The sequence below is a fragment of the Maylandia zebra genome, linkage group LG14, assembly GCF_041146795.1.
Source record: "Maylandia zebra isolate NMK-2024a linkage group LG14, Mzebra_GT3a, whole genome shotgun sequence".
NCBI classification, from domain to species: domain Eukaryota; kingdom Metazoa; phylum Chordata; class Actinopteri; order Cichliformes; family Cichlidae; genus Maylandia; species Maylandia zebra.
In genome coordinates this window covers 29,735,772-29,747,753 of record NC_135180.1, presented here as the reverse complement: position 1 = coordinate 29,747,753, position 11,982 = coordinate 29,735,772, and the positions used below count along the sequence as shown (strand labels likewise).

Below are 11,982 nucleotides of genomic sequence, written 5' to 3'. Positions count from 1 at the left end.
AGCCTGGGCCTTGATCCGTCCAAACTGCTGCAGGATCCCGCTGGCGGAGCAGTCCAGATATTTGTGTGGAGATAGCAGAGCCTATTATTACCAGGCTGCGGTTGCTGCTGAGGTTCCACTTTATGCGCACCTTTGATCTCCAAAGATATCTTTTAGAGAAACAATACCCAGCCCAACCCATCCTTTTGAACTCACCAGGTGGGGGCAGCAGTGCTGATATCAACTGAACAGGTGACTGGTGGAGGGAGGTGGTGTCTAGTGTTTTGTATCTTATCTGCTAATACACTGTGTGACTGCTTTGTCAATACATATGGTAACACTAGTGTCAGCAGCTTTGCAATATATTCAAAAAAGGGCCACCCAGCTTGCACTTGGTTCTTTCCATTTTAATGGACCAGCTAACAATAGCAGATAAAGGCATTGATAGAGAAAGAAAACCATCCAACGCTTCTACAACCACAAGGAGACATTTTCAGGCTATAGGATCTAATCCTGCCCTTTGGAAACCAATTTCCCCAGAGACACTTGGATTCACACAACCAGAAAAATGACATTAAAAGACCACAAGATAATCAGTTATGATATGTTCACATTTATTGTGCAGTGACTTTTATATACATACATTTTATACACCTAATTTACATGAACAGAAATAAATTAATCTGCTAATGTTCTTTAACTCATCTGGCTTTAGTGTTGCCATTGACTGGACACAGCAATCGTTGAAGGAGAAAAAGCACAATAATTCCAAGTGACACATGAGTGACAAGGCAGTAATATGAGTCAATGTAGTCTAAGTTTCAGTAGTGTTATATTTTTTACGCACATAAAAGAAGCAGTTGGTAAGAGTTTTAGTGTTGTGAGTTTGAACGAATGGAGAGGCCAGCGTGGAGCTTTGCTTCCACAACTGGATGGAGACAAATGAACAGATGTTAAAAAACTTGTTTAAAACGACACTGTCACACTTGTCTGAAGCACCAACATTTGGTTTTATCTTTTAAATATAGATTAAACACTTTCCATAGTGCTGGTCCTCTGATTTTAGCTTTTAACTATATCAAAGTGTTATTTAAGAGACTAAGTCAGAAAACTAATAACGTCAGTCGTTAGCTTAAATCATTTTTTAAAAATGGCTTTATCTTAGAGAAAAGATGTGCATTATTTTGCACCAATGCATTTAAGGGGGTTTAATGTTCCATAAAATATATTTATCTTTTATATATTAATGAATTAAAGATGTTTCAGACACAATTTTAACTCTGGATTCCTTTTACATTATTATGTGTTGTCATTTACTCGTGGCGATGCATTTGATGTGAAACTATTTTTTATACAACATGGTCAAACAGACGCCCCCTAGTGTCCAAAACATCTCACAAACTGCATCTTTAACATTAGATGACTTACTATTGTGCTACATACAGTATTGTTCACTGACAGACACAAAGATAAAATACAACTCGGCTTAGTAGTGTGTTCTTTATAAAAACTAAATCTAAACGAGCTAATGTGAAAATCGTCTTAAATGTGTACACTGTAGTGTGTGAAAACGATAAAAAAATACATTAACTGGAGCGGCCAGGTACCCACACACATTAAAGTCTGGCATAGGAAAAGAATAAAAATGTAAACCACTTAGAGATCATCTCTAGGTTTCCCTGTGACAAACTAAATACAGACATCAATTTGCTCTCAACTTTTCAGTGTTGAAGAACCTGACAGGAAGTCTAACTTTCTACTGCTAGCTTATGATAAACACTGACACTACCTAGAGTGACATGCCTATGTAACACGAAACAACACATCAGCTCCAGCCTCCTCTTTTACCATACAGAAACACAGAAAGAATTTACAGGATACACTGATGGCTCTTAAGCACTACAATGCTGCAAGCAGCAAAAACTCTAAGCTATCAAAACATGCAGCCTGTGGTGAGTTTCTACAGTACTATTCAGAAGTTGTTGGTGGTAAATGTCTTTGAGAAAACCCAGAGTTTGTAGATTGTTTTTATTACTATTATATCTATCATAATATAATGATTTTAAACATGGCTCTGTTGTTCCATTAGCCTCACTCAAAATCTTTTCAGACTCTCTCAAATAAAGTGAACAAATAATCGCATGGCAACCGCACTGGAACATCTGATTATTGCACACTAGCACTGAACTTGCAAATGTTCATGCAGAATGAATGAGAAACACACTCCACTCAAATCAGTGTTTGCTCACTATGTGACAGATGACCGTAGAGTTCTTTGGAAGACTGAAAATACATTGTTTGAGTCGGGGAGCGGGGTACATGACTACGTGGCACATCACCGAGACATCTAAAACTCTTTTGTTACAACCTAAGGTGAGAGAGAGAGAGAGAGAGAGAGAGATGCTGTGATGTTTTAGAAAATCAGTTTGGGGATCTGACACCAACCGACCACAAGTGGTTTACAGTACGGTCTTTAAAACAGTAGAAAAGGAGGCGTGCCGGAGATGATAATTGCACTGAGGGGTACGAGGGGACGAGAGCATATGTGTGAGGGAATTTATCAACCTCTTTTTCAAGCAAAATCTAGCATTGCATTTAAAATATAATACATCCATATTCAACATTCATGGCATTGTTTCTGTTAAAACACAAAAATATTAAAGACTCACAGGAGGAGTCCCGGCAAAGACAACATTTGATGCCAGGGGCTCATCTGTTTGGAGATGAGAGTTTAAAATTCTTGTATAAAGTAAAAGCCGAAAAAAATATATAAATAAATGCAATCTTTTCAGACACACATTTTCCCCACAAACTACTCTGCACACTGTAGACTAAGTGACGAGACAAGTCGTAAGGCAGAAGGATGAAGAGAAGGACAAGTGAGAGTGAAACGGGGGCTGTTGTGATGGGTCCTGTGTTTAAAGGACAGTGTATCATCTGCACTCGAGCTCACGGGGACTGAGATCCTGACCTGTAGCTCTTGAAGCTGCCGAGCAGACTCTGCATGCCTTTCTTGACGCGGCGAGCCACAGAGTCGGCAGGAGGCGTGGGCAGGCAGGAGGCGAGGCTGGGCGGACGTGCATCCAAACATTTCTGGTAGCGAAGCTTGAAAGAGAACAAAACCACAAACATGGATGTCTAAGGTGACAAAGACAAGACTCAACACTGGATTCCACAACTGTGGCAAATTATCTTCCCACTTAAGGACAAACAGGAACTCTTATTTAGTTTAGTCTCATGCTGACTCATGGTGAGTGTTTCATGTGACTCACCATGCAGGCAGCCTGCACGGCCTCACTCAGACTGGCCGCATTGGGTTCACACCAAAACATGTGACAGGTGAAATCGTGGGGACCTTCCGCCATGATGAACGCAAAGGTGTGGACGTCCTTCCCCACACCCATGAAAGACAGGAAACGCACCCTGCACTCTGACAGCACCTCCTCATCCTAGAGTTTTAAAAAAATAAAAAATACAAAGGTTGTCCAGTCAAAAAAATTTGTTAAAATGTGGAAATCTTCTGCAGTCCACCCTAACCCTCAGACACAACTCTAGATCATCACACGAGGAAAACCAAGTACCTTATAAGTTCTTTTCAACTACCAGCAATATACAAGATGAGTTCAGGAAAACAAATAGGTCAGAAAACAAAGTACCACTTGGTAACACTTGGTATGTGGCTTTGCTTCATCTGTTCAGTTTCTCCTTACAATCTAAATATTTCATGGTAATTTTAGAGTAAATCGCAAAATCCTAGTCATAGAAAAATCATTTGATTTTCAAAGCAATTCCAAAAGAAAAACATTTAAGTTTATCCTCTAGGATGGTTACTGCAAGTGATAAATATCAGAGTCCAGACTATGAGAATCACTGCTATTTCTCACAAAACTTTAAAAAGAAAAAAAGAAAAGAAAAGCGGACAAAAGCAAAAAGGACTGTTCTTACAAATATCTCTTGTGTGTGTAGCTTAATGCCCCCAAATTAATTAAATTACTTTTAATTAAAGTAAAACGTAAATAAAATGACTTATTCCCACAGAATAGAGTTAGGTTTAGGGTTATCACTGATGATGACTTCATCGCACATTTTAAACATACTGATGACAACTCAGAAAAGGACCAGTGAAGATGACAATCAGTCACTGACTTTAATTCCCCATACTGTTCTGTCATGTTCAGACTGTTTTCCAATACCTGTCGTGAAAGTATTGTGAGGGTGGCTGGTGCAACATTCACAAAGACAGGAGTCCAGTCATTTTTATCTCTGCCATTCATTGCTGTCTCTAGTGTTTCATTGACTATGTCCATACCTGAAAAGAACACACACAGAATATATGATCAGCACATCACAAACACGGTCAGCATGACAAAGTACAATAGAAGTATTTAGCACAGCAGTTACACACTTTAAGGCGTTTTCTTACCAACGGGTTTAGCCACAGGCTGATTGCCCAGGTAATAAACACGGAAGCGCTGGAAGAGTTCATTTTTTGGAGCTGGAAACTCTGTTAAGAAGTGAGGAAACATTATGCAACTTGTTCCTATGCTTTCAGAAATTAGGACATTCAAAGTGTCTAACTTTGCTTTACCTTCAACAGGGATGACCACAGGTTTGCCTGGGTCAGAGTTGAGCCTGCTCACCCCTGGCTTGGAGGCCTTTCTCTCCATCATTATCTGAAGTTAAATAAGGGAAAAACTGTGAATTTTAATTAAATTTAAAAAAAAAAAAAAAAAAAAAAAAAAAAACACACCTCAAAATCAGCGGAGACTCTTTGAATTCATAATGACAAATCTAATAAGGGCTAACCTTTGAACACATCTCATGTAAGCTGGTGGCAATGTTCTTGGCGGGCGAGTCGCAGCGGAAAACGTGACACTTCAGAACTTGGGTCAGGTTGTCTCGTGCAACATAAGCAAAATCCCTGCAGGAGAAAGATTATATACACATACAGAGTGGCTTATTAAATCTGCAGTTTTTAAAAATACGGTTTTAAAAATACAAGCTTACGAGAACATAAAACACAGACAGACATAGGGCTGGGCCATATCATGCCGGCCACGGTAATACCGGTATAATGTTGGGCAAGGATAAGAAAATGAAATATCGTGATAGAATATGGGTAAAACGTGCATGCGCAGTGCCTTTGTTTTCATACACACATGGCAGAAAAAGCATACCGGCGGCAGAGAATGAGAAGGGCGAAAGAGGGAACGCTGAATGAAACAGATAAACCAGAATTGGTTTGTAAAGCACAAAGCACTATTTTTGGTAGAGCATGCTACCGTGTTTTTTGGAAAATACGGCACACTTAAAATCAATCCTTTGATTTTTCTGAAAATCTACAGTGCCCCTTATAATCCCGTGTGCCTTATGTATGAATTCTGGTTGTGTTTACTGAGCTCGAAACGATTTTATGCGGCACACGGCACAAATCTGTCAAATGTTTTAGTACGACTTTGCTAAGCTATGAACCCGCACCGCTTGATGGATTGTCAAAGCATTACGGCTATTGTAGGTAGGAGCCTCACGGAGTGATACGTACTGTGCTTCAACATAATATTACCGTATTGTGTGTTTATAACCTCTTTTTAGGTTTTGTGGATATTATACATGGTTATGCTGAGGATATTTCAGCCAAATGCAAATTCCTTGCTGGAAGGAATTTGCATTAGCACTGTTACATTTTTATATAACTTTAATGCACATAAAAAACAGCTGCTGTTTAAGTGAAAATACATTGATTGTATTTTGTCTAGTGTCAATTATATCACCAGTTATATGGTAAATGGCCTGTATTTGTATAGTGTTTTACTAGTCCCTAAGGACCCCAAAGCGCTTTACACATCCAGTCATCCACCCATTCACACACTGGTGATGGCAAGCTACATTGTAGCCACAGCCACCCTGGGGCGCACTGACAGAGGCGAGGCTGCCGGACACTGGCGCCACCGGGCCCGCTGACCACCACCAGTAGGCAACGGGTGAAGTGTCTTGCCCAAGGACACAACGACCGAGACTGTCCAAGCCGGGGCTCGAACGGGCAACCTTCCGATTACAAGGCGAACTCCCAACTCTTGAGCCACGATCGCCCCTATATCGTTATTGCAAATTTTCAAATGTATAGCGTGATAAATATTTTGGGTCACATCGCCCTGCTCTAGACAGACACACACGAAAATAACAACAAAATGGCACACAACAAGAATTATATACAGTTTTTAGAATAGTAATCATTAATGGATACCTTTCCCTGCTCATGATTGAAAATGCAGCATGAAAGAAAAGAAAGAAATACACAATTATTAAGAAATCAGCAACAGGAGGCAATGTTATTAAAAATCCAGCAGAGGGCAGCAGCATGCTGCAAAATAAAGACTAACACAGCCACCATGCCAGATCTCAGAACTGCAGCACATCATTTTAAGTCACTGAGTAAGGACCCAATACAAAAACAGCAAAAAAAAAAAAAACCATTCAAATATGGAAAATAAAGCAGCTTATTCAGTCAGAAGTTATGAAGAATATTCAGGAACTCAACTAAACTAAATTTCACTCAATGCAAAAATTCATCACAGCAAACTTCAGTTAACCTTAAACCGAGTAGGATTTCCGCTCCATTTAAACATTTTGGCATCCATCAGGATAGTTATCAAGATTGTGATATGCAAGATATGATCTGCCCCCCTCCATTTATAAAGTGGAGTTAAATTTACTTAAGCTTAAAATACATTGTGCTTGTCACTATTCAAAGTAACTCAAAAATTGGGAAATGCAAAAAAAATTTTAAAAATTTTTTTTAAAAAAAATCCAATCAGGTTTACATGCCCTCCAAAGGTAGATTTTAACCTAGGAAAAAGCCTGGAGATATATTTAATTTGAGATTTAAATAGCCTCATTAGAAACATGCTGTCACTGAGCACCTCAAACAAATTACAAATGCGAGCTACATTTTAATAGAAAGAAGAAAAAAATGCATGTCCAATTAAAAAAAAAAAAAAATTATATGAGCTTAAAGTTAAAAATTATATTTTTTAAGTATCATAAAAAACAGCAGAGCCAATGACATTACATTTGTTTTCAAAACTGACTGAAGAAGGCAGTTAAATACATTTTATAGTTCTGCCATTTTCAATTTGCCCTTGTGCTGTGGATACTGACCTGCCGTTGTCTCTGCCGACACCCCAGACCCGGATGCTGCCAATCGGCTGAGCATGAAGCAAAGTCTGGCCCAGTGGGTCGATCAACTTCATGGTGTCATTCTCCAGGACCATTAGCATGTCTTTACCCTGTCACAACACACGTTTCAGTTTGAGAAGTCAGACTAAGCACACATTTCTACAAAATGTTGTTACCCACGGTACTTTAAGTATTTCTCTTGAATTCAAAACACTATTTTAGAAATGGAAATGGAGCATTATCAATCATTTTCAATCAAATCATCAAAGACGAATTGTGGTTGGAACCAACCACTAAATGAAACATGTTTCTGCCCTGCACATTCAAAGAAATTCTTATTAAAAAGAACATTACATAAAATGTCATGAACATATCTGTGTGCGTGTGTCATTACAATCATCTTACCTCTCCCCAGATCCCAGCGGTGTCATGAAGGTTGTGTTTGTGATAAGAGAGCTGCCTGATGCAGTTGTTGACAGCGACACTACTCTTGCCAGGTGCCATGTCGTCCTCAGACATCTCAACCCAGCCCAGAGAGCGCACTGCGAAACACTGACAGTACAAAAGTGCTGCATATTAGTATAAACTAGGACACAAAAAACTCTTTCATGTGCAGAAAACTATTAATCTTTGGTAGATAGGTAAATAAATAGATAAATAATCAACGCCCCTACACATTTCATATGTCCTACATCTCTGAGACCCATTCCAATGCCAGTTTTCTGTGACAGCATTTCTAAAATGAAAACTGAGACCCAACTACTCTGAACATATTGAAAAAATCTAAAATTAAGCAGATGATTTACCTTAGTTTCTAAGTCTGTGCAGAGTGGAGCAAGCTTCTCTTCATCCTCAGATTGGGAGCAATTATAACTACAATGACAGAAAATAAAGTTAAACATCTCCAAAATTAACACTGACTAATTAGAAAGTTTTAACACCACATACTTCAGGTTGATAGATGCATAGCGTAAAGTTGCTCCTTCAAACTCCTTCAGACTTTGATCAGATGCAACTTCTCCCTCCTCCTAAAGACAAACATTTATGTGCAGATGGAGCCATTTGATCACAGAGCACATATGCATGAAAGGTATGTAAATTCTGTCATATTGTCCAAAATACTATAAGGCTTAGGGTTGTTCCTGGTGACTAACTTACTAGTCTTAAATGGGAGAATGCAAAAACTTTAACTAGTGAGCTAGTCTTAAAGTTCAGGAAAAAAAATCAAGTTCTAATTCATTCTAATGAATTAGGGTAAATAGTCTCCATCAAAAAAAACTGTCTGTTTGTATTTAGGGTGTTTTTAATCCATGAATCATATTCTTTAATAGTCAGATCTTATTTTAAATGTCTGAAATGTGTGGCATAACACTGCACACCCTCTCTGTGAGAGGCCTGCTGCTACCTAATGTGATTGTTTACACCTGAGTTTACCAAGTGTCTTGGCAACCTGCTGCTTGATTGTTAGATACTGTGTTGTTATTTTTTTTATTGATTATTGCACTGTAGAGGCTGGTGAGAAACAACATTTCAGCCTGTGTATTTCTGCAAATACCATCCAAAATTACAATAAACTATCTTGAATCTAGGAACTACCTAGGTTTGTTAGCAGATTCTGAATAACATTAAATGTGCTAACCAACAGCTTTCATTCTTCAGGGATGTAAGCATCCCACCTAGCGAATGCAGTTAAGCATTGATTTATTTGAGTATTACATACAACTATCCTTGTTCTAGATCAAAGTACTGTAGAACATCTGTCTTACCTTCCACCTTATAGATTGATAAACTGAAAAATTTTTCTAACTAAGCAATGACAGCAACATTTAATCTTCTAGGACTCGTTACGCACAACCCTACTAAATATACTCAAAAGACATTTCAAAGAGGTGAGTTGAATAAAACTCTAGCCATGATTTACCTTCCACAGTTCCCCTTCACCAGCACCTTCATCAGTGCTGGACAGTTGGGCCCAAGATTCCTGGAAAAATGTGACAAGACTTACCGTTAACAACAGTTTTACTTGTCAGTGCCTCTGTCAAATTAGGATGCTGGTTAGACCTCACCTCAGGTTCCTCGCAGGGCGTAGTCTCCAGGGACATCGTGGAGGACATCATGGAGTCCCCAACTTTACCCAGGGGTGAAGGAGGCTCCCACTGAGTGGTGCCTGTGGGAATGTGCCAGTAGTACGTGCCCGATGTATCTCGCACCCTCATCCATCCCGAGGGCAGGTCTGTGTCCGTCTCAAAAGCGCTGGAATCCCAGAAAGACTCTGAAGGGCGGGAAGTAGGAGACCAAGGTTACTATAGGTAACTTCATCTCAACTAAATGCATGGAAATGCATATTAATTATCTAATTAACAAAGTAAAAAAACATTTTACTTTTTTTGATTTGGTCAACACAACCAGCCTTTGGAAGCATTGGTGAAGATGTAATAGCTGTTCTGCTTTCTAAATTTTGCCCCTGAGAAAAAACACCCCCCTAATATTGCAGTATTTAAAAGGGGGGAAAAAAAGGAAAGGTTTAAACTAATAATAACTAAAAATAATGAGTTATTTAAGTAATAAAGTATAGCATCTGTAATTTAAATAAAGAGATGATAATTCACTATTTCCAGGAGTCTCTTTTTTACTGATATGTTTAGCAGCCAAATCATCCTGTGTTGCTTCTATTTTGACCGTTTTGGCTTTTCTTGTTAGCTGCAGTATGATGCTAATAAACAGAGTGTATTCTTCAGATTTTTTAATATCTGCACAAGCTACAACATAAAGTTGTCTAAACACCTTGTATGTTTTGTTTAGTTTTTACCTCTGTTGCCATTTGGAGAGCTGTCAGCTGTGTTGTCCTGAGACAGAGCAGGCCAGCTGGACTCTTCATCACTTGGTGTCCCGTTCATGTTGGAAAAAAGCAGGCAAGCGTTCCTCCCCACTCTCTGAGACTCCACATTACTCTCTTCTTCTGCCAGTTTCTCTCCTCTGGTGTCACCTGATGTTTCTTCATCGTCTTCCAATTTACTTTCCTTCTCTTTGTCATCCTCTTCTCTCTCTTTATCTTTCTCTTCTGTGGATTCCAGGGTGTCAATGAGAAGCGGCTCATTAAGGATGTTCTTTGACTCCTCCTGACTGAGACCAGGGGTCATTTGGATTTTGGGAGACTTGGTCTGCTCCTCGTTACCCTGTTGATCTTCCTGAGTGGTGTTCTGGTGAGGGAAGTCTTCCCTGTTCCCATTCTGATTGATATTGCAGTTGTGGTCTTGGTCCTGCTGGTTCTCCGCTACTTTCCGCAGCTGGTTTTGGCCTTCCTTGACCCACTTGGCATTGTTGCCGGTGGACTCCTGGTCGCACCAGTGGCTGCCGTCATTCAGTTTGTTCTTTAGCTCTTCGTCTTGCTTCTGTTTATTCACAACATATGTCATATCTTCATCATCATGACCACCCATGGTAACTGTCCATGTAGCTGCTCTGACAGAGAGAGGAAAAAATACATTAGCATTGCCTTTAGCATACTAGTTAGCAGTGATTTTAGCAAAGATTCTCATCAAGGTTTCTCAAATATAGAACGACCACTTGATACAAATACATTCAAATATTTCACAGTGGCCGTTAAATGTTGAATCAGCGAAGTAATAATGTTTAAAAATATGAAGGATGAAGTCCGTTTCTTGTTCGTGTATTCCGGGTTGGTCATTTTACTGGCAACTTTCACTGTTTGGTTTCAGGCGAATACAAAACGCACTTCAGCAGCTTCACCTTCCATTTGCCAACACGACCTTTTTCATTTTTAGATAAACGGGCGCTGTAAAGAGCCTGTATAAACCTGGGTCATTATTTAGGTTCACTCACATGATTGTTTAATAAAACCTAGGTAAATACCGTGGTTTTACTTGTTAGATAACATCGCCGCAATTGGAAATAACGGGCACCGTCCGCCATCACCGACATCTTTGCTAGGCTAATGTTAGCTTCTCGGTTGGCTAGCTAACATTTCCAAACTGCAGAAGCAAAGTGACTGCAGCAGCACTGTTTTTATTAAAAATTTTGACTCACCAGCTCACCAAACTCCTTTGTCGTCGAAATGCGCTAAAATGTGTAGCGTAACTACATATTTCCAAAGATCGTGAGGGCTCTCGCTCGGTTTCTAGGTGGTGTTTTCTGTCTGTGGGCTCGGCTAGTGATGGAGGGCGAACCTGCGTCACGGATTAACGTCACGGCCAGAGCCCACTGCTGCCACTCAGGCACAGAGCAGGAGGCAGACCCAATGAAGGAAAACCGGTCCTTCACACTTCACACACAAATATTGATTAGACGCTGAGCGGGAGGGGGCATACAGGTCGCAGGGTAAGCAGCTCCCGGTCTAACCAAGAAAGAAACCATAACGAGTAAAATAACAAAAGAAGGCATGCAAAATAATCACAGGGAGATGAAGATGACATCAAAAAGAAGCAAAAGTTGGCCAAAAACAGGCTCAAATTGAATTTAAAAACCACAGAGAGATGCAAAAGTGATCACAAAACACCTGAAATTAATAAAAATGACCAATGTTAGACGCAATAAAAGAATCAATAAAGAGCTGCAAAATCGCACCACAAGGAGACGGAAGGGTTCCAAAAAGGTGGAAAAATACAAAAAAAAGAAGAGGTTTTTTTTGGGGGGGGGGGGGGGGTTGCATCTGTGTGTGTTGATTCTTGGGGCCTTTTACATTTTTGTTGTCTCTGCATTATATGGGTTGATCCCAAATGCGTTAAATGTTCATATTCATATTAGCAGACCACTTTTTAATAAGCCCAGCTTTTATCTATACTAACGTCTTTGGCCAAAAAAGTGCTA

General features: G+C 39.6%; 1 protein-coding gene across 3 annotated transcripts; it reads right to left on the bottom strand.

The window, feature by feature from the left end:
* Positions 1–572: 572 nt before the first annotated feature.
* Positions 573–11,398, bottom strand: apbb1 (amyloid beta (A4) precursor protein-binding, family B, member 1 (Fe65)). Of its 3 annotated transcripts, XM_076873326.1 has the most exons (15): positions 11,203–11,398; positions 9,965–10,617; positions 9,222–9,427; positions 9,077–9,136; positions 8,104–8,183; positions 7,962–8,028; positions 7,561–7,707; positions 7,138–7,265; positions 4,786–4,900; positions 4,568–4,652; positions 4,403–4,483; positions 4,173–4,288; positions 3,252–3,428; positions 2,951–3,084; positions 573–2,347 (listed from the first exon to the last, which is right to left on the bottom strand). In XM_076873326.1, the coding sequence occupies exons 2-15, from the start codon at positions 10,593–10,595 to the stop codon at positions 2,341–2,343; spliced, it is 2,034 nt and encodes a 677-aa protein (XP_076729441.1). In that variant the 5' UTR covers positions 10,596–10,617; positions 11,203–11,398; the 3' UTR covers positions 573–2,340. The 3 variants fall into 3 exon arrangements, with proteins under 3 accessions (XP_076729441.1, XP_076729440.1, XP_023009246.2); XM_076873325.1 differs by having other exon boundaries at positions 573–3,084; positions 9,965–10,612; XM_023153478.3 differs by having other exon boundaries at positions 573–3,084; positions 11,203–11,397.
* Between the last annotated feature and the right edge of the window lie 584 nt (positions 11,399–11,982).

Bases quoted from the DNA above. Each gene is read 5' to 3' on its own strand.
- apbb1 (XM_076873325.1), bottom strand. From the start codon at position 10,595: ATGGGTGGTCATGATGATGAAGATATGACATATGTTGTGAATAAACAG. The intron at 9,137-9,221 runs GTGAGGTCTAAC...ACATTTTTCCAG, and splicing joins CGCCCTGCGAGGAACCTGAG to GAATCTTGGGCCCAACTGTC. The intron at 7,708-7,961 runs GTAAATCATCTG...TTGTACTGTCAG, and splicing joins GCACAGACTTAGAAACTAAG to TGTTTCGCAGTGCGCTCTCT.